Raw genomic sequence first — 27,802 nt, 5'->3', positions numbered from 1 at the left:
ACCGGGGTGCATGCCCTTAAGCACATGGTAGTCTCGTTTATATAATAGGACCCTACTGAGAGCATGCTATCACCTATGGTATCGGCACACGTTCAGAATTGAGAGGCATTTCGTGACTGAGTCAGATATTAACAGCAGAGGGCCGATGTTAATCAGCCAGCAGACGAACTTTCTTCATTCACCGGACACTCCCATTCTTGATGCTCTTCGAAGACTTAACTTTTTGCAGAGATGAAAAATACTATAAGCGTAGATGAATTCAGTCGGAATTTGATGAGCAGTATTTAGAAGGATACATGTATCGAAATGAAATTATTTACTTTATCCTCATGTCATCCAGTCTTCACATCATCACGATCAATTGAACGTTTTTGTTAAACGATAAATATTCAAAGCCGCCGCTATTCTTTATCCACTCAAGCATTAGTGCAATGCACTTAACAACTACGACACGAGTTTGATTGGGCTTCAGTTTTTTGCCGATTTCACCATCCGTGACAAACTTCTGTAGGTTACCGACTAATTTTCACCGCATTGACAAGTATTTCTTCATTTTACATGAGCTTATATCATCAACAAACTAGCTAGTTTAATTCGCTTTCTTTTGACTTTTATTTCCCAAAAGTCGTCTATGAGAACGGCCGCAAATTAAGAACTGTCAACACCGAAAAACCGATCGCGGCTCAGTTATCCACATCTTCATCCACAAGACCAGAGCAATTTCTAAAAACAACTGCGAAAACCACTTTGGACCATTATAAAGACGTAATGAAAGAACTATTGAGGAAAACTTGGATCTTTTAAAAATGGAATAATATCAACAATATATTTATATAATATATTTTTGAGGATATTTACAAATTGTACAAGCTTCCAGGTGGAATGCTGTATTAAATTATTCGTTTCTTGTGCAATATTTAAGTGCGACAGGCTTTTACATGAAACTGGATGCTATAATCTGGATTTCTACTGGATTTTGGACTATCCTGATAGCGATCATGAAACTGGAAGGAGTTTTTGTAATATTCTTGATTCCTATCGCGGGTTTGTTAGCTAAAAAGTCAACAGCGGCATCAAGTGGAAAATGGTGGTAAGTCATTTCATTTTTACTCTATCTATTACCCGAATCCTTGTTTTACTTTACGGATATTTTCATAACCAACAACAAATCCATTTATGTAATGACGTTTCCTTGATATTTATTTCCGGTGCTATAATTTACCGGTGTGTATTCTTTCTCATCTTATACCGCAAGATCAAATAAAAGATGATAGAAAACATAAAAGCATGATAAGTGTCTGTAAACGGTTGCATCCTCTCTGTCAACGTTAGCTATTATACTCATTGAATTGTATTTACCCCCTTTTTTTGAAGAGGGGTCTAATTGATTGTTCAAAATGCTCATGATACCGAAGTTTTGACAATAATTATGTTTATTTGATATACATGATCTGTCCGCTGAACCAGAGTTGAACACCAGATAGCCATAAGAGTTATTTAACCAACTTGGTACTTTGGTTGGATTTCCTCCTGAATACTCCAAAAAAGGTTTTAACTGGAGGTGGGTTGGAGAGAGTAGTAGGCCTATAGGCCTATATTATAGTTGATGGAAATTGAAGGGTCCCAAAGATGTGCTTTTTTGAATGCCAACCCAGCAAACACAAAAACGTTTTAAAAACGTTTTAAATAAGTTATATTTTGGCTTTTGGTTTAAGTAAAAACGTTTTAATAACATTAAAATGTCGGGTTATATAAAGGTCATGAAAACGTTTTAAAACGTTTTGTATGAAAACACACTGCAACAATATTTTTTAATGTTTTCAAAAAATGTTATTGTAAACTATTTTTGCAAACATTTTTGCCAAATATTGTGTCAATACTTAAATAACATTATGTTAAAATATTTGAACCAAGCAAACACAGTAATGTTCTTAAAATGTTTTTTCAAAACCTTTTAATAACATTTAAATGTCAGGTTATACAAAGGTCATGAAAACGTTTTTAAAACGTTATTGAAAATATTTTGGGCAAACATTTTTCGCAAAATATTTTTTCAACCCCAAAATAACATTCTGTTTAGAATATTTTGTATCAAGTTTTCAAGAATGTTTTTGGAATGTTATTAAAACGTTTTTATACCCTTATATAACCCGATATATAAACGTTTTCTGTAAAACATTTTTGTTTGCTGAGCAGTAGATTATCAAAAAATGTTTTTTAAGGTTATGAAAACGTTTTTTATACTCTTAATATACCGTTTATATAACTCGACATTTAAACGTTTTCTGACACCCTTTTATAACCTTTTGCGAATGATGTCGAAAACGTTTTGTGTTTGCTGGGAAGGCTGGGATACTGTGGATGTGGTACGACTATAAACTAACTAATATTTAAATAAATAAATAAATAAATAAATAAATAAATAAATAAATAAATAAATAAATAAATAAATAAATAAATAAATAAATAAATAAATAAATAAATAAATAAATAAATAAATAAATAAATAAACAAACAAACAAACAAACGAATAACTAAATGAATGAATAAATTAAATTAAATATACAATGCAAAAAATTGAACTAATTAATAATTTGCTAATTGATATAAAATAAGATTAAAACGTAAATATGCATATGAAATAATATTAAATAAGTAGATCAAATATCTTTAATAAAAATCAAATGGTAATAGTATTTAGTTATACATCATTAAAGTACATGTCATTTTTTGCTGTTGTTAAGGCGAGTGAAAGTCGATTCCGAGTTTATCGTCCCCCGCCCGCGTCACTTTTTGGTAACCAAAAACACCCGCGTCAAATTTTCAAAAATGCCAAAATAATTCATTATTTTCAAAGTATCAGTGTTTTCACCAGTTTTAGCAATTGGAAACATATATTTTTGTTTGTAAAACCATAAATTCATAACTTGGAAGCAAAACGAGGCCCTTTTCTAACTTTTCCAGTCCCTACCCATATAAAAACATGTTTATAAATAACATGTATGAGTGTGGCTTTAAATCAACACGCATTTTAGGTCAATAATGAAATCTGATGAAATAATGAAAAATGAAAAATGAAAAAGTCACCTCACCAACCTGGGAAAAAAAAGGGACGATAAACTCGGAATTAACTTTCATTGGCCTAATAATACAATTTTGTTATTTTTATTCTTAAAATTATTGTGGCATTAGTTTATTTACATTGTATGATTAATATAAATATATTTATTCATATGTAGCCTAAACAATTTAACCAACATGAAAACATTGACATTGAAACACTTTATACAGTACTTTGAAGGGTGGGGTGCTCAAAATTGTCTGCACCAATTAATGCGTATAAGACAGTTGCACACTAATACACAATTTATCACTTAAGGTCACCCATTTTAAAAATTTCTTCTGCCAAGAAAGTGAAGCAATAAGGTGTTTCACGAGGAACTCCCTCGACCAATCCTAGGCATGATAGTTCATATTTCAATATACTTTTATTGATTTGATCAAAAAACAAATTTGCATAAATTTGAATAAAAAGGTACAAAGTGTTAGATAATATTTTAGTGATATTTGCGTGGAAAAAGGTTATGTGAGTGTGGATGGGATTAAAGGCCTAGGCTATTAGACTTCAATACCCCGGTATAACCTGTTCCGCCGTCCTATCCACACTTTCTTTAATTCACAGGAACGTTTCTGGAACCACAACCCAATCAACATGCAATATTGCACACTCAAGGGCGATGGTTTTCATGCTCAATATAAAAACACCAACTCATGTGATAACGCATTCCTCTCCTCTTTTTTTTAATTTTTAATCTTTTTTCTTAGTATTTCACATTTATTTCACTAAGATTACAGACTTCACTCAACACAATTACAGATGATTTTGCAGGAAATCTCAAAGCTGGTAAAAAAGATGATCATTGCCTTTTATCCATTGTAATTTATAGTGATTGCATATGGATGTCTAATAATTGTGCAATCACTGCACACATGAGACGTCTTTTGACATGCCAGTTTTGGCACACATTTTGGGCACTTTTTAAATATTGCGCCACATTTGCACATGAATTTAAAAGCAGGACGAACGTTTATTAAATAATGCTATTGTAAAAGGTTTGTAATAAGGGCTCCCAAAGTTTGACATGGGAGGGGGGCGGCAAATATTTTTGGCACGTCCAATGGGGGAAGTATTCGGCATACCTTTTGGGAAATTCATCCTACATGTATGTACTTCTATACTTGTTACCAGTATACACTCCATGAATATGCAGCCTTTCTCTTGTACTTTTCGTGCACATGTTTATTTTCTGAGGCATGTTCTGAGCTATACAAGTCATTTATTGTGTCATTTTCATGACTGCACATCGGACACATATTGATTACACGGAAGGCAAAGTGCAATTTCTTTGTAAAAATTGAGTCTTACCAGTCTCCCGACCCCTGCATAACTTGGCTACCCCCGAAAACCAGCATTTACCTACATCGTATTAACCTAATAATAATCAGTCATTTGGGAAGCACATGGCATGATGAGAATATCAAGGGTGCATGTAAGTACAAGAAAGGCCTATCTGCAATAGCTGCCAGGTATCATGTGTACAATACAGAATACAGAAATGGTCAAATTGTCTATGGGGCAGCTATTGCAAATAGGGCTTTCTTGGAACAAACCGTCGATTTCACTTTTTGTCAACTTTTGATTAACGTAGTGTTTTTAAAGTCATCCGTAAACTTTCAATAGGTTTCCAAAGTTGGCATAATATTAATATTGTACATGCATAATGACTACAAATACTTGGTCTTATCAGGGTCTTATCTTTGATGACAAAAAACTGTTTTTTGTTTCTTTTCTTTCTTTTTTTTTACTTGTCCAAAGTTCATGACAATTGAAAACAAGAGTCATAATATAGAAATGAACAATGTTAAATAATAATATGCATGCACATGCCGATGGATATAATGCCCTCTAATTTAAAATTACAATTTTCAAATGAATTGGTAAATTTCCCGCCAAATCACGAATTTGTGTGGTAGTTCTAGTTTGGGTGGTCCAGTGAAAGGTTTACAGATCTTCACTGACGTTCTACTCACAAAATCAGTATTTTCTTGCTTACATGTCTTCTTTACGTCTTTATAAGTTTGTGTATACAAAATTCACCTGTCTGCGTTGTTTGCCGTGCTGGTACTGTCTAATAGTGTTATTTTTAAACATCTTGGCTTATAAAACTTATTATCAGTGACACCAAATACTTCCTCCTTCAAGATCAAGAGGAGCCAGGCGGCGATCATAGATGTTACCTGCAATCTATACCTACCTTCCGAAACATGCGTACACCCAGAAGTTCATGAACATCGAACAAAATTGCCTATCACTGCCTTATCAAGAAAGCACAGAAATGTTCGGTCTTGTTCTTCGAGATACGCTGTCATGACATTTGTTAAAAGCTATTAAAAGCACGTGTTTATACAAAAAGTTGATATTAAGGGTTCGGTCACCCACTTTGCCCAGTATTTTGTGTGGTATGAGAGCACATCAGACACAACAAATTGCATTATACATAATTTTTATTTTTTGAAATTCTTATGATACAAATGTTCTGGCAAATTATTAAAATTGATATTTTTGACATTTTAGCCTTTCATATACACGTACAGATTCAAAATAGTCAATTATGCAAGCATAAAGTGTTCCATCTTCATAGTTTGCTCATAATGATGTGTCTTAAGGGTATTACGGGTAGCATGACCCCAAGACGGATATTTTCGGATTGTTTCAACCTTTGGGATTTCAGGATTTGAGGTAGAACTATATAGGTCATATTAAGTCATTAGGCTTATACAATAACATCGTTGCATGAACATTTGCTAGCATGAAACATACCATCATATTTTTTTCTTATTTATCTTTTTACTATCATCGTTGAATATATCACTACATGCATGAGTTTTAGTTCGACGCCTCCAGATGCCCTCCCATATGAAACACCATCCCACTCGCTACATGAGTATATAGTAGCAATCATTGTTCGTATTTCTGTACTGTGAAATTTCTTTCCAGGATCTGTGGTGAAATTCATGACTCTTGGCAACCATATTTTCACTCCCAAATCCCCATCTATTGTTTTATACACACGAAAGTTATAGGTTCTAAGTAGAACCTAAAATTATTCTTAAGCCGTCCTGTGCGTAGATAGTTATACAAAGAAATAACCATTTAGAAAAAGGTTCTGTATACCATTTGGGGTTCTTGCAAAACCCATATAATTTACCCTAGTAATATAGAGTCCCTAGAACATTTTTGCATTATTATCTTGTGTGTATTTCTTAAAGCACTCAATTATGCATGGTATTACGATTTTACTCTCTTTTTTGTCAATAATTAATATATTTATCCATTTTAACCAGTAATTCATATTTAGTTATGTATTTTTCTACCCGATAATACTAGGTTTACATATATTTAGATATTGACAAACCCCAATTTATAAATTATAGCAATTAAAATTATTCTAAATTTCTTGCAACTTATTCAGATGATAATAGAACCTTTATAATACTCAACAGAAGTACAATCATCTTAATCATGTATTTAAGGTATGCATGTACAGAAGAACAAATTATTCAATAAACAAATAAACCTAATGTCTTGTTGTCGTGTATATCGCAAACAAACCATGTATTATCAATTCACCCATTAAACACCGTACATCTGATCACTATCAATTGACACGCCTTAAGTGCCCTTAATCAAACACTTAAGTCATCTTCTTAAATGATTTTCATTTATTGATGAAAAACGTCCCAATGACGGACCACACCTGTTTGTAGACATGGGACCTATATCATATGCTGGTAGGTTATAGATTGAAAGTTTCAATATATTGAATTCAAAGCGACTTATAGATACAATTTAATCAAACCTGTATATTTAAATACAAACATTGCTCTTTTTGATGAACATACGGTATTTTCAAACTGGATTGTCCACTGAAGAGCCGAAAAACATAAAATTTAAAGTGATGATTTTAGGCGTTGTCTGTTCTGTCATTATACGAGAATTAATATCTTTATCATTGAAAGGATAATTAAAATCAGTAAACTCATTGCTAAAGTTTATAAAAGATGACTTGACAAAAAAAATAGTAGACCGCTCATATATATCTTATTGCCGTGAATGATTATGGCTTCTGACAAAATGTCTGAAGGGACAGGATGAGAGCTGTGTTCATCAGACCGATTGACCAACATGTTCACGGACAAAAATTAGAGAAAATTAAAAACTTGAGTCACCTTAACTATATTGATGACATATTTCGTGAAAGTAGTATTTTATTCATTGTAAGCCAAATATCTGGAAATGGTCGCATACTGTAAAATATATTGATGGTTTGGAGTTATGAAGTTGAAATAAAACATGAATTTATTAATATAATTGTAAAATGCTATCAATTTTATTTTTTTTAAATCATTTTGTTATTAATAAATTCGTATACATGTATTTTTCAATATTGTTATTAATATTGTATACACACTTCGCACAGACACTCATGACATGTCATTCATATATCGCTTGATTAATATCATTGCAATACAGGTAAACAAATTATTGGTAAACTAAGTAAATAATATATCGTATGAATAAATAAATAAATAAATAAATAATAACTAAATAACTAAATAACTAAATAACTAAATAACTATAAATAACTAAATAACTAAATAAATAAATAAATAATAAATAAATAAATAAATAAATAAATAAATAACTAGTTAACTAACTAACTAACTAACTAACTAACTAACTAACTAAATAACTAACTAACTAACTAACTAACTAAATAAATAAATAAATAAATAAATAAATAAATAAATAAATGTATTTGAAATAAGAAGGTAAATGTCACTTTTAACTTAAATTTAAGTTAAAAGTTCAAAATCAAGTTAAAGGAAATGAGAAGAAATATCTTGGTGCAAGACATTTTGCTCTTATATAAGTTATATTGTTTATCCCTTTCTAAATACGGTCAAATACCATTTATGTTAGCAAACGTGGATTTGACATATTTTATTTTTTCTCATGCCATTGTCAAATTCTAACGTGTTCGTACCCACACATTTCAAGCTTGACTGTGAAGTGAACAAAACGCACTTGACTTTTAATCGGCAATAAAACGTAAATAATAGCGGAAATTTGACAGCATTTAAACCTAATGAAGTTTACCCATGAATCGACACATCATTGTTCTATAACAAAAGAATTGTCAATCGGCTATTGATTATTTTGTAGAATTCTTTAATATTTCCACACCTACCCACACACATCGCACGGGAATTTATCGGTTTTTTAACTTTGATGAGATTTATTTGAGGTCTATTTCACCGTTTTCCAAGAGAGATCAAAAGTAAACCAAATAGGATTATGAATATTTCTATAGGTACCCATCCGTCAATGTAAGCAACAAAAGATTCCCAGATTTATTAATTTGAAATCCTTTTCATTTAAGGCAGTCAAGTTTGAGGATCCGTGTGAAAAAAATAATGGAATGTTAGACCTAACTCTTCATGTTTGATGAACATGATGAAGTATCTGGTAGTTAGGACAGTCTATGTTAGAATTGGTATCTGCGGATGAGTTTCCAATAATGGTATTAAGGGATCTAAAATGAGCGTTTATTGCGTTTCGACAGTATTTTTTGTGGGACATGAGAGCACCTCGGACCTATCGAATTGCATTCTGAATACGAAGCATGTCTTTCTGATATCAAATAATTTTCATTTTTGAAAATCACAATATAATACAAATTTTATGACAAATTATAAAAATTGATATTTTTCAAATTTTTGATATATAACAGTCCTCGAAGTAAATTATGTAAATCTAATGATATATTCTTAAAGTGTATGTAGCAGGGAGGAAAAGCCGACGGTCAATTGAAAATTTTGACCATTCATATTGAAGATATGGATTTTTTTCCCAAAAAGACCTAATTTTTTTTGGTGTTTTGATATTTTGATATTTAACAGTACTTGAAGTAAACTTTATAAATCTGATGATCAAAAAAAAAGACCTAATTTTTTTTTGGTGATAAGGGAAAAAAAATCCATATCTTCAATACGAAAGGTCAAAATTTTCAATTGATCGTCGGCTTTTCATCCCACCTACATACACTTTAAGTATAAATCATCAGATTTATAAAGTTTACTTCAAGTACTGTTAAATATCAAAAATATCAATTTTAATGATTTGCCATAAAATGTGTATTAAATTACGAATTTCAAAAATCAAAATTATTTGATATCAGAATGACATTCTTCGTATTCAGAATGCAATTCGATATGTCTGATGTGCTCTGATGTCCCAAAATAAATACTGTCCAAACGTTCATACCCCAGCCCTTAAGACATCCCCTTCCAACATTGTATCCACTTGAAAAGACCGGATGCAACATTTAATCAAGTTGAGTCAGGTTTGATCTCTCCTTTTGAAAAGCACTTCTCTAAAGAAAGATCAAACCTTACTCATGTTTATCGAACTAGAGTACCAAGTATAAATTTCAAATCATTTAAGGGGGTACTACACCCCTGGTCAATTTTGTGCTTATTTTTGCAGTTTTCTCAAAAATTATAGCACATTGATGACAAGTAAGATAGGAGCAAGAACTACAACTACTGTACTGAAAATTCAGCAACTCAAAGAAAAGTGGTTATTGATTTATTGATCAAATATTGGTTTTCCCTCATTTTTGACTGTAACTCCACAACTGCTGTCTGTGCTGAAATAAAATTTCCAGTGCAGTAGTTGTAGTCCTTGCCCCTATACATATCTTACTTGTCCCCAATGCGCTATAATTTTTGAGAAAAATGCAAAAATAGGCAAACAAAATTGGGCAGGGTGTAATACCCTAATAAAGTTGATGTAAGCACATGTAAGATAATCAGCGCCAACACTTTTTTAAACATATATACGAGGGTCATTCAAAAAGTTCTACCTTCACCCACATATCTCAGCTTCTGCAAGTAGCAGCCCATTCATATTTTCCATGATGATAAAAATCTATGGTCTTGTCTAGCCTATAAAGCAGATAAGAAAAAAATTAAACTGGAAGCATATTAAACCTGCTATGGAAATGACATTTTGTAATTGAACTCCAAGGAAGATAATTTGAAAATAGCAAGTGACAAAAAGTGGTTAGGTGTCTTTATTTTTAACTTCCAGCTCTCAGACGAATCATAAAAGTTATTTCATACAGCAAGCAAAATAATGCTCTGAAAGACCATTGGATATAACAGTATAATTTGGATCCTGGGATAAAATGCACTGACCTGGAACAGCTTTATGGACCACATTCACAGCCCAATAATTAGCACCCAACACAAGAAATGTAAGTGGAATAGTATTGAACCATTGAACAAGACCTGTTCCTTGAAGAAATGCGTGAAAAGCAGAAGCAACCCTGTTCCACATTATTCCACTTACTCTTGGGAAATGATCACATCTGTAAGGATCTTGTACGCATTCTCACTGCAGATTTCTTTTGCTGGGTGCCAATTTTGCTGGGCGCCTGTGAATGTGGTCCAGGAAGCTTTTCCATGTCAGTGCGTTTTGCTGTTGTGTCAGTTGGACAACTGCTTGGTTACTGACATGTGTTTAGAGCAGAGTATTGAAGTAATCCTGTGTGTAATTTTGGTTTATTTTTATGAACAGGATTTTAAGATATGACCTTGTGAAAATTATAAGTTTCAAGTTGAGCCCAGTTTACATATGGTATAAAAGCAAGCAAGTGACATTCCAGTGTATAAATCATATAAGCTTATTAATGACCCTCTTATTTATATCTAATATTTTTAATATAACTTACTACCTTATTAATTAACTAATTAATTGATTAATTAATTAACTACATTGCATTTTATATTACTGGATGACTAAATGACTAAATGAATAGAAATACATATAAATAAATAAATACATTATTGATTGTAATTAATAGTAATAAATTGGACTTGGATAAAATAATTGGATCATGCCGTCTGTGTTGACCGAATAGTTTCAAAGGTAAAGTGGTCCTGCATCTCTTCAGAAAAACATGTCTTAATGTTGTAGCAGGTAATTTAGATTATTGTTAACAAGATCATATTTTCCCATGATTTTAAACAAGATCATATGAGTGACTTCCATTATATTACTTAGTACTATTTAGTAATACGATTATATTAGTATTATTAATGGAATTCATCATATTTAACCTGCACTGCTGCTTGCCCTCTACTTGTATTTTATATTTATACAGACGAAAGAAAAACTAGTTAGTAATTTCAAACAAAATTGGAATTAAAATATTCCACAACACAAAAGCTATAGCTATTTTGGGTCCCATTTTGTGATATCAGTCCCACATTACTTGGTGGGTTTTCTTAGAGTTCAATGCCACACAAATGATCATTGTTTCAAAATCCAGATCCCTATAATAGAAGTAAATTGGCCACCTAATTGTACACGAATACTAACAACACAAGAAAAGTGTCATGACAGGACATTCTAAGGACACCGTCAGGACAAAAATGTTATCAGTGCTGCCTGCTTAACCCTCCAGATAAACTGCTGAATTGGTGCAGGTGGCATGCATTGTAATTTTTCAAACAATTTTCTTTACAAAAATCTGCAGAATGAAAAATATATGCCAACACCAAAGAAACTGTTATATATATTTTAACTCATATCTGCTATCTAAAATTGGTGATGAGTTTAGAACATTAAAAATTTAAATCAAAAGTTTAAAACTTTTGCAAAAACGTACAGCACCTATAAGTGTAAAACAATAAAGGTTTACTAATTACTTTTCAACACCTATTTCTCTATGCCCTATGGGGGAATCACCGTGGTGACTTGCTACTGTGGTCCACTGGACTCCCCAGGACATGCGCCATCGCACCAAAACGTCTGGAGGTCTACCTCACTACCAAACCTTCAGGCTACCAAATTAAAAAGATATATTTTTGCTACAATTTTAAAATTAATGCAAAAATAAACTTTATCCTAGTAGTTAAGTAGAAAACATTTTATTTTTCTATGTTATTATTAAGGTCATGGTTTGCTTAAGGGTGATGTGACTTGTTAGGCGTTAGAAGCGGATACGTGTGGGAATGCCTTAACCGTGAATGAGAGCCAGTGTCAGGGATCGTGACGGAGTTCCTGGTTGGAATTCAATTTTGATTGACAAATCATTCCACTTGAGTAAGGCACCATATAGAAAGACGATAATATGGGTACAGACCATCATTATACAAAAATGTACCTTCGATTTGCACATGAAGGTACAAGACGTATTCTGGTTCCTGTTCCTACTCTCTAAATGTAAAAAAAATGAATTTCCACTCTTTCAAGAAGTTGAACGAAGGACATCTAAGTGCCTTAGAAAATAGGCCTCGTCTTCTCTATTCATGACATTCAGGACTTGTGTACGAATCTAAATTGATTGCCTGATATGTGTAGCACTTGTGTGGCACTCTCCACTGTAAAAACAGCAGAGTAACGCTCGATAAGTAACACCCCTATACCGGGGGGTCCATACAATCACCCCCCCCCCCATGTTGACGGCTGATAATTGCAAAATATTTGTTGGTGATATGGCAAACATTTCTGAAAAATATTTGGTCAACCATAACATTATATTATAGTGTTTATAATGTATTATGTTTTGCATCAAGTTTTCACAAAAGTTTTCTGAATGTTATTAAACCTGACATTTAAATGCTTTCTGTAAAACGTTTTGTGTTTTCTGGGGCGGCAAAATATAATGTACTATAAACCACATCAGAGAAAAGATAAAAGATTCGCAGAAGTTCTGACGTCACGCATAGAGACGAGGGGAGTCATGGACTCATGTCCCAAGTCACGTTTATGATCATCTCCTAACAGACAAAACCACATCTTTTGGATTAATCTAACGGTAACCATGGTAACCGAAAGGATCATTAATCCATTATCTAATGGTGTTTTTCGACAGGAAAAGCGAAAACCGTAAAAGCAAATTTGTGATTTGACTCTAACAAATTTGTTCCTCTTCTTCATTTAATTCCCGGCTAGATTTAATCAATTGCATTATGTATGATGTCTTGAGAGTGGTCGTCGTTGCCAAGCACGTCTAATGTCTAAGCAATAATTACATACATCATGGCCATCTACTTTTGAACTTATAAGTTATAGCGTTCTTTGCAGAACCATTTAAGGTTCCACATACAGAGCAGCTCAAGAATCATTTTAGGTTCTACCAGAGAAGATGGTTCTACAATGTACTTAGAACCGTTTTTTCTATGAGTGTAGCCTATCAGGGCAGTGGGATAGCTTGGAAAAGCCAGCGGGGAAAAGGGGGCAAAATTTCTTACATGCAGTGGTATTAGCTGCCTACCTGCCAGCGGGCAAAGTGAACATGGTGAATAAAGCACATTTTCATGGAATCATTTTGTGTTTGACATGGTGGTAAATGATGATGATGATCGTAACAAATTAATTTTGTGAGGATACCCACATGTTGGAAAATCTACGCTATATGTACACGGATGACACAGTAGTGAGTAGGAGATGTGGCGGTGGTGTAGCGCTATTAATATGTGACATTACTGATATCACCACGTGACAATATACACATAATATGACATTGTTTAATTATCGGCATCGTAAGCCATGTTATAAAGTATACATAGGTTGGCACAATGTCTTATTTTCACTACAATTTAACCGCGTCCCTTAAATAAAGGAGCGTTCGTGATCCACAATCTCAACCCCCAGCTTACTCCAAAAATGTTCAGATTTGGATACCAGCAGAAACCATAATGTTTGTGTCCATAAGCTTTCTTGCATGCTAGTATTCGGTCGTTTGGCAAAGATATCGTCCAATTTGTATTTTTGGGCTATCGACAACTCAAAAAAAATTGTAGCAAATGTACATGTATCTAAATAAGCCCAATCGCGTCGACATTGTATTTTCCGTTTTTTCGGACACTTTGACCTCTGACATATCGGGGAAACTACCGTAATTATAATTCATTTATTATTGTCATAATGTTATCATTAAATGTATTTAAATAATCAATTTATTCAATGATAATGTTTTTTGGGTTTGTTTTCATTCATGTAGGCCTATAACATTTTAGATTATATTTTGTATGCACAAAAACCAATTTTTCTGAAATTTCCCAATAGGTCAGAGGGCAAAGTATCTCAAAACTGCGAAAACTGTCCCACAATGCATTGCAAACTTCCAATGCCGATTTGGCTATGCGCACCTCGCGAAATCAAAGTCTGAATCAACTTAAAATTGGAATGTGGGCTTTTTTCGTGGATATCTGAACCATACCTAAAAAGAGGGTATACTAAAATCATGAAGCATCCCTTTAAATAACCCCAATGCAATGTCTTATATAATTGATAATATTGACAACTTCCTAATACAGATCCAACTTTGTCTTTATCTCTTACAGGAGTATTGCCACAGGTCCACTGAAGTCCAATGTTGTCTCAGACACAAAAGGCGTTCCAATAATGGACAGCTCTAGACTGTGGCCTCTTAATAAACGTCAAAGAAAACTAGTGAGTGAGAATCCAGGGACACTCCTAGCCATCTCATTAGCTGTGAAGACAGCAGTGTCGGAGTGCAAATATCAATTTAGAGACAGAAAATGGAATTGTCCCACCACAAAAAGTGGTGTTGGCGAAACTAGTTTATTTGGAAAAATATTAAAAATAGGTAAGTAATTTTGGTGTTTTATTTGTTTTCCTATATACTGTTTTACTGTCATTCTCTTTTTGGTCATTTTCTGACTGCCTGTCTGTCTTTCAGTCTGTGCTGTGTGTCTGTCCTCTGTCTGTTTTCTGACTGTCTATCAGGTTGTAGGCTATGTCTGTCCATAGGTCTGACTGACGGTCTGAACCTTAGGATTTCTTTCTGATTGTTTGTCTGTCTGTTTGCCAGTGGCTATCTATGATGTTTTTTGCTGTGCGTGTCTTTCTGTCTGTCTTTCTGTCTGTCTGCGTATTTGTCTGTCTGCTTGATAGAGCAACTGTTTATTTGGTTAAATGCTCAACACGTTGACTCCATCATCACCATGATCACTAAAATCATGTCACATTTTCTTCGAACATAATATTAACTGCCTGATGAAAACATCTCAACTTTATGAAACCGCGGGACAAAACCCCATGTCAAAAGTACATTTTATTCTAATCAAAATGTTCAAATGGCTTTTTTATCAAGTTTGACAAAGGCGATAAGTGCATACCGACATGCCACACACACATCTAAGCATCAGCATTACACAGTTACGTCTTTTTTGACAAGAAGAACTCAGACGAAGACTGGTAATTTAATAACGCATGGAAAATTTCCGACAAAACTCACACACCGCGGGGAGGAGAAAACTGTGTTAGCTATCCCAAAAGAGCCGAATGTTACTGTTGCTTTTAAACTTCGTTGTTTTGAAGAGCGATCAGTAAAACTATCATCACGGCATGAGCTAGGAGAGCCGATCTCAAGTCCAGCGGGAGACTAACATAGAGCAAATAAGTGACACTGTATGGTATCCTGTGCAGTTAGCGTACCGACAATCGCGCTAGAGAAAAGGCGGTTTGACCCGGGCGGATAACCCGCAACATCTCCGCTAATTGAATGATGTTAGAATAGATTTAGCGGAAGAAATGCAAGACGGGTTTAATCGCGGAGTTCTTAAAGTAAAACAAGAGACAAACATGATTTTGAGACATTAAATGCGTGATAGACTCTACGGGACTTGGGTTTACATCATAAGCAATACTGGGTAAAAACATTGGCAAGCTCACAACATCATCAAAGTACTGGTATAAAACATCATCTGTTATTGGTATCAGAAAACATGGTATTAATTTCAAAGTCAATGTTTTTGGATAAATATTATACCACCCACTTTCTAAAAATTAGGTAATGAGGTCTATAGGTACATGGATACCACAAGCGTGAGGTAAACGTACTTTATGTTTATAGGTACACACTCAGATCTTTTATTTACGTAATTACATGGCTATTCCAGTTGAAATCCATATAGCCCATAAATAAACATACATACAAACAAACACATAAACAAACAAACGCATAATTTCTTTGCAATTATATATTTAACCTTAGCTACTAATCAAAGTTGACTAATAAGCACTTTCTGTCGTTTCTGTCCATCTTAACTATTTTTGCTATCTACCGTAGATAGCAAAATTTGCAATCGCTCTTTCTCATCAAAAAGATAGTTATAATTCTTTGTAACACAGTGTGTTGTGTTATCAGAATGCTTATTGCTAATAACATATTGTATACAATATTATAATGCTATCTACTGTAGATAATATCTCATTGTCACATTTCGATATAAAGAAATATGTCACAATCTATTAATCTACATGTACCGAAAACAAATCACAACGACCAACTTGACCCATTTAATTTTTGTTCACAAACTTTGCCAAGAGATGAATAAGCTCTCTTTCCATACAACTATTTAAAATTTGACATATATAAAAGGGGCCACCCATCTGAATCATCACTTCCATGGAATCATCCAACACGGAGGTTGATAGTTTTGTCTGGCTGATACGCTCAGCCAGGTGAGGAGCCAATTAACGCGATTAACAACGGTGTTTAGAAGTGAAACAAAATAAGCTCTACGACGTTTAACATTTAACACTTTGATATTATAATGATATCCCATGCATATAAAATAAAAGTTACTACATTTTTTCTTCCCGAAATCCTTTGGTAAAGAGAATGAAATTTCGTCCTCACGTTGTCAATGTTCGACATGCTTTAAAATCTCGGGCATGTGATGATTGTAGTTTTGGTTTCTTTCACACAAGATTTCGGAAGTTTTCGAAATGGCCTTTTCTGTCTCGTGTCTAAATATCTAAAAGTTTGAATGTGTGTGCAAGCAAAGTAAATCAATGTTTACAATGAGAGTTTCGATACATGAATACAACCAACCAACCAACCAGTCGGTGCAAACAAAACGTCATGAGGTCGTGATCATGGTGATGGTGACACTGTGACGTCATAGGGTTTGAAGATGATTGACAGGTGATGTGAATTAAACTGATGGACGAGATAATAGATCACTGGGATCCACAACATGCTCATCTATCAGGGCACAGTTCTTTAACCCTAAAACATATACACATTCATTGAACGACCTTTGAAAATGTGGGTACAAAAACTCATACTCAGCAACTTGAGGTCAAATATTGCACTATATGATTGTTTAATTGAGGTTATCATGGTTATTGAAATATGACATTGGCCATTGGTCCATGGATGTGCCAGGGTAGTCAAATAATCGGGTGGATAGGATAGGAATATATTCATAATAATGTGTTCTTTTGTGTTTTTAATGCTAAGCATATCTAGGCTTTAACAGCTAGCTGAAATCGAGAGGAGATAAACGCTGATGAAACTTCAACCATCATAACTTGTTTATAACGTTTTAAAAACTACGTTACATAGAATTTCTGGAAATGAGCACAATAATAGCTGCTGCTTTGTTACATTATATAGCTGAATCTGGGTGCGGCGGTTCATTTTTGATATAATGACACAGCAGCTGCGTCTTTGGTGCAAAGGGTTTAGCATGAGGTGTTACAGATCATAATTATACTAATTACAAACACTTCTCTGATGAAATTCAATCTTTACATAATGGCGTTATAATATAAATCCGGTTTTTAAAAAAACACCTATGGTGCTGCTATTTAAAATGATCAAATTCCTTAAATCAACACACACGTCATGCACGTGGTATTCGAGGAAGTTTAAAATAAGCCCCCACCCCGGTTGCCAAATTAAATAACATGTGCCTTAATTTATCAAAATTGATGGTTGCTCACATCAGCTTTGCAAACAGTTTAAACGGTGTGACCCGTTGGTGTTTCAATAAATTGCTTTGGTATTCCAATGACTTTGGTAAGGCGACACCCCTAGATCAGGTACAAAGTAGCACCGTTTATCGGTGATCTGATACGGGGGCTTCCCCGGTTGTTACACTTGCAACACCGGCTGGTACAAATGTTACACGTCAACTTAATTCGGATACCTTGGCTTGATAAGACCCATCATGCAGATTTCGGGTTGGTGTTAGTCAGAAAGATCGGCTACTTATACTTCCGATCAACTTATGAAGCGAAGGTCTGTCACTATGGACCACAATGGCCTCATCCCAATGGCATAGTTCAATAACCCCAATTAAACAATCAAGAGTGCTAAATTTGACCTCAAGTTGCAGAGTATGCGTTTCTGTACTCTGCCCTGATAGATGAGCATGTTGTGGACCCTTGTGTGTGTTTATTCAAATATGTAGAGACCTTACATTTATTGGCGCACGCCGTCTGAGAACATTATCAACCAAATCAGAATACATGAATGAATAACTTAACTAATGTCACAAGTCATCTGCTCATCGCAAGTAAACTATTGTATCAATTTTGAACACATTATACTTGCCGCATGCCGCAGTCTGGAAAAAAAACACCCTGCAGACACACATACACATGTTAAGACTGCATCGTCACAGCGCGCATCACCAATTTGCTATCTACGGTAGATAGCAAATAAATTGTTGATACCGCAGGGCTCAGTAGATCAGCACGCTATTATCAATGCTCTGTCTGTCATGTCAGTACCCTCCCTTACATGTTATTATTATAATGTATATTTTATGATCAAATATATATTATGCATACAAATCTTCATCCGATTATCATGAATGAAACATGTAAATGCTGTTTTATTGACAATTGTATGACTTCGATGTTTTTATCGTTTTTGTCATTCAATTATACAATGTATTGATGTACGTAAATTGTGCCTCTTACGTTGCAACATATTATAGCAACCGAAATGGAAAAAAAAATGATTTAAATATAATTTTCATACTTCATATCAATCAAAGGTTTGGTCTTATGAATGTCTTTGCACCTCTCAGCATAATCCCTTTGGTTATCGTGTTCTTTGGGCTATGTTCCCAGCCAGGTTTCTTTATGTAGTCATCAGTTAACGCCGCAAGCAAGCTTACAACATACTGTTTCTGTTTACTTGCTGTGTCTTCTAATTAAAATGCATTAAAACATGTTCGTGGGTTGATAGGGTCAAAAGAGGTCAGGAATGGACTGTCAAAATGTTGCAAACTTTTGAATTTAATGATCTTTATCGAGATTTGAAGTTGACGTCATAATTCTATTTTAAGCACTTGCCACTTGCAGTTCAAAGATTTCAAAAGTTTCTTTCGTCAGCTATCCAATTTACTTTTAAAAACTTTTACAGTGAATGGTGGTGTCACAAACTGAAGTCGAAGTTTCGTCTATAGAGATATCTGGATGAATTAGCAAGGTTTTTTTCTGAACACGGAGCAATACAGTTTTTACAAACTTAGTTTGTCAGTATAGCCTTTGCTTTGGCAGTCTCACAAGTTAGTTATTAATATTTAACAACATAAACACCTATACATTGTACATGTTGTATGTCTTGTCTAAAGATGCTACTTAAAACATCAAATATTAAAGATACGTCTTATACACTGTCTTACTTGAAGACATGTCTGTGTAAAGATCCCCAACACCCTGGTGCAAGACACAGTGTTAAAAGTAAACCTGATTTTGAATTTGTGTCCCAATCATTCTCATATTTAAGGTTCAAATACATTCTGAATTGTAACATTCCATATAAAAGCCCGAGGCAAGCAGTTCACGCACTTGGTTGGAGCGCAGCATTCGGCTTCTTTTCCCGTCCCGTACACGCTGAGTAGACAGTTGATAGTCTTTTCACGCCTTCCCTTCGGCAAACTAAACTGTCACGATAACCGTAAGGGATTAATGAACTTTTTACATTGTTTCAAATTTTGGTTGCATTTTTTTTGTAAAAGTCAAAAGCTCAAGAGTAATTGTTTCCGGTAATATACAAAATGCCTCAAATGTGTTTGTATTTGTTAGTTATTAGTAAACTGTCAGCCAATCCCTGCGGCAAATTGAAATTCAAACCCAAAGTCAACCGCGATTTTAGTTTAAACTGATTTACAGAGAAGTTTGACACCATCGTGATCGGAAAAGTAATCAGGATCTATACGAGTATACTGCTGAACCTTAAACGTATTCTTCAGAATTAGCCCACATGAACCTTTAGGGGAGAAAGTTCGACGTAGAACCCTTTCTCTCTATAACTGTTACCACTTTCGAATTTTTTGATACAAAAATACACAAAAAAAGATCAATTCCCCGTAAAATGGTTCAGCGACAAGCCGGTTCCTTCACCTTTTAAGAACTCTATAAAGAACCATTTCCTTGAGTGTTTTTTCTATGAAGAAACCTACAAGTTACTAGTATATTGTGCCCAAGGAATTTCGTGTTACATACAATCTCTGCAAAATGATGCATAATCACAACTAATACTGCTACTGAAAATCAGAGCGAACAGATTTGGTTAAGCAAGAAATGTCTTTAAAAAAGACATCGCGCGTGGTTCCATGTAAATAAAGTAGATGTTGGTTCATATCGCTATTGAAAATTTGCGTAAAATAAACATTTCAAAATGATCCCTCAACATCGCCTTAAAGCTCTTCTACATTTTCCCGTGAAGCTACAACAAAATTTTATTGATTACACATAAAAATGATAAATTTCTAAATAATATCATTCTGATTTATTATTCATTGATGTTTCCTTATATTTACTTTTTATAGGTTGTCGAGAAACCTCGTTTATTTATTCCATAACCAGCGCAGCAGTGACACACTCCATAGCCCGAGCATGTAGTGAAGGCAGTATAGAAACGTGTACGTGTGATTACAGACATCGAGGGCCGACTGGGGATGACTGGGAGTGGGGAGGATGTAGCGACAATGCCGATTTTGGTCATCGGTTCTCCCGGAAGTTTGTGGACGCAGAGGAGAAAGGACACGATTTGAAATGTTTGGTTAATATGCATAATAATCAAGCTGGAAGAATGGTAGGTACAGGTAAAAACAAGAGAACGAATGATTTAAAAAAGAAAAAGAAGGAAATACATAAGTTAGAGAGAAAGAAAGACAGATAATGATTTGAAACCGATTTGGAGACAATCAACTTTCAGTTTGTCAGGGGTGTGGCGAGGGTCGCTTAAGGAACCAATTCATGAGCGGAGAGCATAACGCGCTCTTCATGTTCTTGAAGAACTGATTCAGCCATGGGTTTTAAGCAAACTGATTTTTGATTCCAGAACAAAATACATTATGTGGTCTCACACTGTATATAGAAATCAGCTGAGAAATTACACAAAACCTATAGGTATTATGGTCTCAGCACAAAACTGTAGCTTGGTAGTTTGGGAGTGACAAGTACCGATTTTGCAGGAATTTGTATTTAAAAAGGTTTTCACATGCTCAAAGGATAGACGACGAATTGTGGTACTAAAGAGCTCGAGCATTTTGAACTGGGGATCTTATTAATATCGAGGTCAATATCAGAAAGTAAAAAAACATACATACTTTTTGGGTTCATTGTATTGTTTGTTTGTTTGTTTGTTTACCCAGGTTGGTCCGTGAGGAACACATGCTAATCCATGGAAAACCATGGACCGTTCCAAGCTCATACAAATGCACAAGCCTGGATAGCCAGTGTAGGCTAATATATGCATGCTGGCCTAGATAGCTTTGATAAACAAAGCAAGAAATGGAAGAAAATAGCTAGGAAAAGAGAAAAGAGAGAAGGCCACTCCCAAACACAATTGTACAATTTTACTCTTAGCCCTTACTTCGTGAGAAAGGAAACTGGAATTCCAATCTCAGGCCCCGATGCAAAGGCTTCGATATTGGGCAATGGAGAATTCCGGTAATTCCTCACTTCACCTTTTCATTTTTCGTTAGATACCACATTGGACTCTAACGGTTTAAAATTCCACATGGTTTTTAGGCCTTGTTCTTTTCCCCTATAATGTCAATGCACCCAAAATCTTCTCACTTTTAGCAATGATTTTCGATAATCAATTACGACATAATTGACTCTATAATAAAAAATGATCTATAATAAAAACATTTACTTAACTTTCATTAGGATTTTCGTCAGCGGAATAAAAGCGGCGCAAATCGTCTCTATTCATTTTTTATTGCCTGCATTTTAATTTTTAAGTGGTATAACTTTCTTTATAAAACGATCTGTGGGTTTTAGTCACATTTAAATACAAATTAGTTAATCACATGAATGCTTTTGTGTTCTTTTTGGACGGATCTATTCGTCGTGTCATCTTAGGAGACGGGCTGGCGGCAGAATGGTCGTAAAATGTCCCGATCGCGTTTACCTCACATACGTATAAATTTCGTAATCAATTGTAGTTATTCTTTGCAATCAATTGTTTGGTTAGCAATAAAAGAAGATTTTGATTATGATAATTACCAGTTTATTTGACACGCTTTTCTTTGTCATCTTGATCGCCACACAATTTGACCAATTGCTTCTGAATGATTCGAAATCGTTTCCTGCGTTTTTAAGTAAAAACAAAACTATAAAACACTCCTACTTGATTTCTTTTTTTTATTTGGAAAATAACTATTTAATTTTGTAATGTTTAAAACGCATCCTTGCAAAGGAAATAAAACTGAAAAGCGAAATTTCTTGTTTTGTAATGTTATGTTAAACAAGAAAATGGGCACAAAAGCGTGGGTATTCAGTAACAATTGGATTGTATTTAAGATGGTCGTAAAATTTTGTATCATTGATCGAACCACGATATTATTGAGTAAAACGAGCCGAAAACTCACGGGTGGCATGGCAAAAGAAAGATGTTCTCTTTGTTAAAAGTTAACACAACTATCTGGAAATACTTCTAAATGTGATACATATAGTAAAACTAAGATTACCAAACGTGCAATATAAATTTTAATTTCTTGTTCTTACGAAATCGTAAAATAATACATTCGTTTCGTTTCGATCTCTTATTTAAAAGAAAAACATCTCGATCTCCATATTTAAAAGGGACAACCGCAAAACAAGTTTTACACAAGCAAGCAAAGAAACAAAATAAACGTTTAGAATTAATTGGCATGATTTAGCCAGAACGGTAAATGTCGAGAAATATTAACAAGGATTGTCTTTTGGTATACCGTTCATGAACTTTGTCCGTAGGCATGTCATTATCATGATTTTAGTCATGCAGGCGTGTCACCCACGTGGGGCGGGTTGAAGAGAGGGAAGGAGGACGAAATAAGTTTTTTTCGAGAAATCATTTTTCATTACAAATCATTACATTTTATCTAATTTCTAAACATTTTTATTTAAAGTTTAGTTCTTTGTTGAAGGGCTCGGAAATATTCCTTTATCATGTTTATGATGTGCAGTTATATTTTGGAACAATTACTGAGGATGTCCGCTCATTTTTCAGTTAATAATATTAAGAGTTTGTCAGCAATGCGTCCACTGACATTGGTCTTGTCTCAAAATTAAATCACGTGTGAGTGTATCACCAAATTAGGAACGTAGGCCTATTATTAATTAAAAGTGTTGAGAGACAAATAAAAGACATTGTAATACACTTAATTCTTGAAAGACAATGACCAATAATGACTATGACTTTTTATCATCGAGAGTCATATTATGGGATTTAGAAAATGGTGTAGAGGATTTTCTATAGCGTACTTAAAAGGATATCTTTCAGAAAAGACAGTTTCTATAGGGCGTGACACTGCACTGGTCATCAAGAGGTTATAATCGTCATGCTCATGTGAATAATCGAGTAAATGTACAGTCAAATACTGTTAAAATGTGTCTCAGCAAGCTTTTAATAATTATATACAACAAATAAAAGCACTCATCTTGTCCAATAACTTGTGCCAAAACTGTCTTTAAATGACCGATCCTTGGAAGGGCTCGCTGCCCGTTATTCCGAATGGGCGTTATTCTGAATTGAGCAAAAAGAGCGTTATTCTAATTGAGCATAACCTTACAATAACCCCCAAGTCCCCAACCCGTATCCCGTACCCCCAAATCCAAATTTGCGGAATAATACTTGAAAGTATCTTGCATGGAAACATTGACTTCTTTGGACATGCTTTGCATTAAGACATATGAGCCGTGTCTCCACGGCTTGTACGTGTCTTGCATAAAGATTATGCATCTATAATAGTTACAATAAGAGCCGCATCTCAACGGCTTCACAGGACATGTCTTGGATAGTATAAAGCAGACAAGACACATAATATTTATTACGTTTTACAGTCGTCCTATAGTAATCGGTACAGAGGGAATTCGGACCAGAAATATAGTAGATCCCGGGGTAACTTGAATTTGGACATTACTGATTACTAAACGATCTGCAAATTTCTTCCTTTCTTTTTCAGACGGTATCACAAGAAATGCGGAAGGAATGCAAGTGTCATGGGATGTCAGGGAGTTGTACTGTCAAAACTTGTTGGATGCGTCTACCGACATTTCAATCTGTAGGAAAACATCTAAAGGAACGATTCGATGGTGCATCTAAAGTAGCAATGAGAAATGATGGTAACCATGGCAACCGTGCAGGAAACTATGGAAGATCCAGAGATTTTAAAGATTCGGATTATTTTCAACCATATAATGTGAATCATAAAAAACCTAGTCAACGAGATCTCGTTTATTACGAGAATTCGCCTAATTTTTGTGGACGGAGTAAAAAATTCGGGACTTCTGGGACGCAAGGACGTGAATGTAATAGTACGTCCCTTGGTGTGGACGGTTGTGATTTAATGTGTTGTGGACGAGGCTATGATAGCTCAGAAATTCGAGTAAAGGAGAGGTGTAGTTGCACATTTCATTGGTGTTGCCATGTTAAGTGCCAGGAGTGTACAACGTATAAGAGCATTCATAGATGTCGATAACTTATATAAATAACACCAAATTTATCTGAAAGTTGTTAAATGTGTTTCAGGCTGATCTTCAGCTATATTTCTGCTCGCTTCTCCGGAACAAAGGCGTAAAGTTGGCTGCAACTCTGTTGGGAATATCCCCGATGTAATTATTGGCTCCTGAGCCTGTGTTCAAGCTTCTGTGAAACTTGTATCGCCATCTCTCGTTATAGATGTCTCGGATGTCACGTGTCTCATCACCAACAGACGTGACAACCAGACCCAAAGAGGCCTGTGCCCAAAGTCACGCATCACGTCCGACGTCCATGCTGTCTTCATGCACGAGTTACAAGTCATGTCTTCCATACAAGACATGTCCAGTACACATGTAGGTGAGACTTGTCCCCGGAAGTTTATAGTTAGACCTACATGTCCTATAATACTGAATACGTTTTATGCTTTCTATTCAAGTGCTGAAGACATGTTACTGCAAGAAGACACAAATGTGCACTCGGATCATTTTGAAATGTCAGCCTATATGTACTCCCAACAGCGAACAAACGTACCGCCGGAAAAATGTGGATGTGATGCAGCAATCAGAGTGCCTCGTGTTTAATACCGCATAATGACGAATAACAGACTATAAACCGTCCCTATTTTAAGCGTGAGGTACATTAAGCGATTCGCCGAGCGCGAGTAGCGACCAAATCAAAAACGATTTTACATCGTAAAAATCGGTAACGTCGCCCTCTGTAGTCAGGAAAGTACAAAGTGATGCGGATGATGACGGTTTATAGTTGGGTCTAATTCGTCACTGCGCGGTGATCACAACGAGTTGGACTTCCTATTGATTTAAAACTTGTTGGCGCACCATGCTCGCGTTTTGTGGTCGGGGCTAGGGAAATTCACATTCAGAGTCACAGTGTAAAAACACCGTTGTAACTTATGGTTTGTTGGCTAGTGGTGTGAAAATCGAGGGGGGTTCGTGATCTGCGATAGCTGCCAGGCGTCATGTACATACAATACATAATGCAGAAATTGTGAAATGTCTATAGGGCAGCTATTGCAGATAAGATGTTCTCACACTAACCCTCTTCCCTTGGCATATTACGATACGCCTTTGATCCTGAAGCCCGAAGTTGTCCAGAGTAGTTTTTGCTTATTTTGTGTGTGATTTTATACTATATTTACTTTAAGTACACTGTATCTTCCAAAATGTCTTTATATAATAATTATGAACAAATCAATCAATGGGCTATTCAAGTTAAAATCCTTACACCTCCTGTGGAAGACATGGCCTTAATCTCCATAAGGGGCATGATATCGCCATGAAATTAGTGATTGCACAAATTAAAATTTGTTGCTATACCAGCGATTCCCGCATGATACCGGGGTAAGTTATACAGGGAAACACGAAAAAGTTGGAATTAGTTTCAATGGATCCACATAAAGGCAACTCAATTTGCATTTGAAATTCACACGCCCTGTGTACAAGATCATAAAGTTCATGTCTTCCATATGGGGTGTATGGTTTTCAACTGGAATAGCCCAAAATAGGCCGGCTACATGCATGTATTATCTTTCTAAAATGTAGCATCCTCGGAATCGGGTTATGGGTGTCATGTATAATGGTAAAAATGGAATAAATTTTCTGTTTCTGTCTATTAAGTAACTATCTTTATCATAATATACGCAAATATTACGCACTCAAATATTGCATAATATATTTGCAGCTTTTTTTCTTCAATCAATAGCATTTCCCCCCTTTTGTTTAGAAGCCCGTAAGTGGAGTTGCCCAATTTCCCTCAAAATTAAAAGCTTTAAAAAAAGTCATGTTTTGATGGTGGCGCTATTTCACAGATCGGTTGGCTCTGTTGTTGGTGTATCGCGAGCCGTTTATGTCATAAGTAACTTTACCGCTACAGAATGCTGTTCGGCAAAGGGAACTTAAATACAATTTCAGCGTGGCAGGAAAGAATCTTTTATTATATATTAATGTTATATAATATATACTTATCATATAGGCCTATTTTGATTGGTTCTGAAATTTCGTCGCGACAAAATTCGGAACGAAAAATTCATTGTTAGGGGGCCTTCTATAGCACAATGCCAGCAATGCGCAGAACATTGTTATAGCGATATGACACATATGGCCAACGATAAAGTCTAACAACTCTTATAAAAATAAAAATATATGTTTAGCTCATATGTTGTACATCGAATGGTCAGAGCTGTTGTACGAAGGGCGAGTAAAACTACATAGGGTCTATTAACAATGATGCACTTAAAGTTACTATTACAAATTGTGAAGATTTTGTTGAAATAATGAAAATGTAAAGAACTGTATAAAAACGAGAAATGAATGTATATAAAGAATACTGTAAAGTATCAACAACTCACGGATAATGTACATGTATATTTGCCAAACATACCGCAATCAAGGAAGTTGATTGCGCATTAATAATGTAGATGATATTTATGGTATTATATAATGGGTCTAACAAGCATACAAAATGTAGTATAAATAATTATAATATCCTTTTTAAAAACACATTTTTATATATAAATACAGGGTGCATGTCTCTGAAAGAATTGTACCGTCTTAAATTGACAATTTTGGGGAATATTTTAATTCACGAACTAAATTAGGACTGAATCATTAATGCCAAAAATTATATATTTGAATAAATATATCACAATTTAGGCCTATAATAATATAGACCTAATAACCCTCTATCATAATACCATGTTTTGCTTATCACAATGATCGACAACATAACATGATGATTAAATCCTGCAAATAAATTGTTCTTTTGCTCCCATTGAAAAGTTGTATTGCAACTGATTTTTTAGTTACCAAATTGCATCCACCGTGGATTGTATTCTTCACTATGTAGGCGCCCTACACTAGTCTCCACAGCAGTTAAGTTTGGTTCCGCTCCTCCACCCTGTT

At 34.7% G+C, this 27,802-nt stretch overlaps 1 protein-coding gene across 1 annotated transcript; it reads left to right on the top strand.

The window, feature by feature from the left end:
- Window positions 1-27,785, top strand: LOC140168606 (protein Wnt-1-like). The gene is made up of 4 exons (XM_072192006.1): window positions 1-1,090; window positions 14,482-14,747; window positions 20,740-21,005; window positions 24,367-27,785. Exons 1-4 carry the CDS (start codon window positions 939-941, stop codon window positions 24,880-24,882), a joined length of 1,200 nt encoding a protein of 399 aa, XP_072048107.1. The 5' UTR covers window positions 1-938; the 3' UTR covers window positions 24,883-27,785.
- The last annotated feature ends 17 nt before the right edge of the window (window positions 27,786-27,802 follow it).

Source organism: Amphiura filiformis, chromosome 13, assembly GCF_039555335.1.
Source record: "Amphiura filiformis chromosome 13, Afil_fr2py, whole genome shotgun sequence".
Classification (NCBI taxonomy): Eukaryota; Metazoa; Echinodermata; class Ophiuroidea; order Amphilepidida; family Amphiuridae; genus Amphiura; species Amphiura filiformis.
Note: the sequence above shows the minus strand (reverse complement) of the source record. Positions and strands in the feature narration are given on the sequence as shown.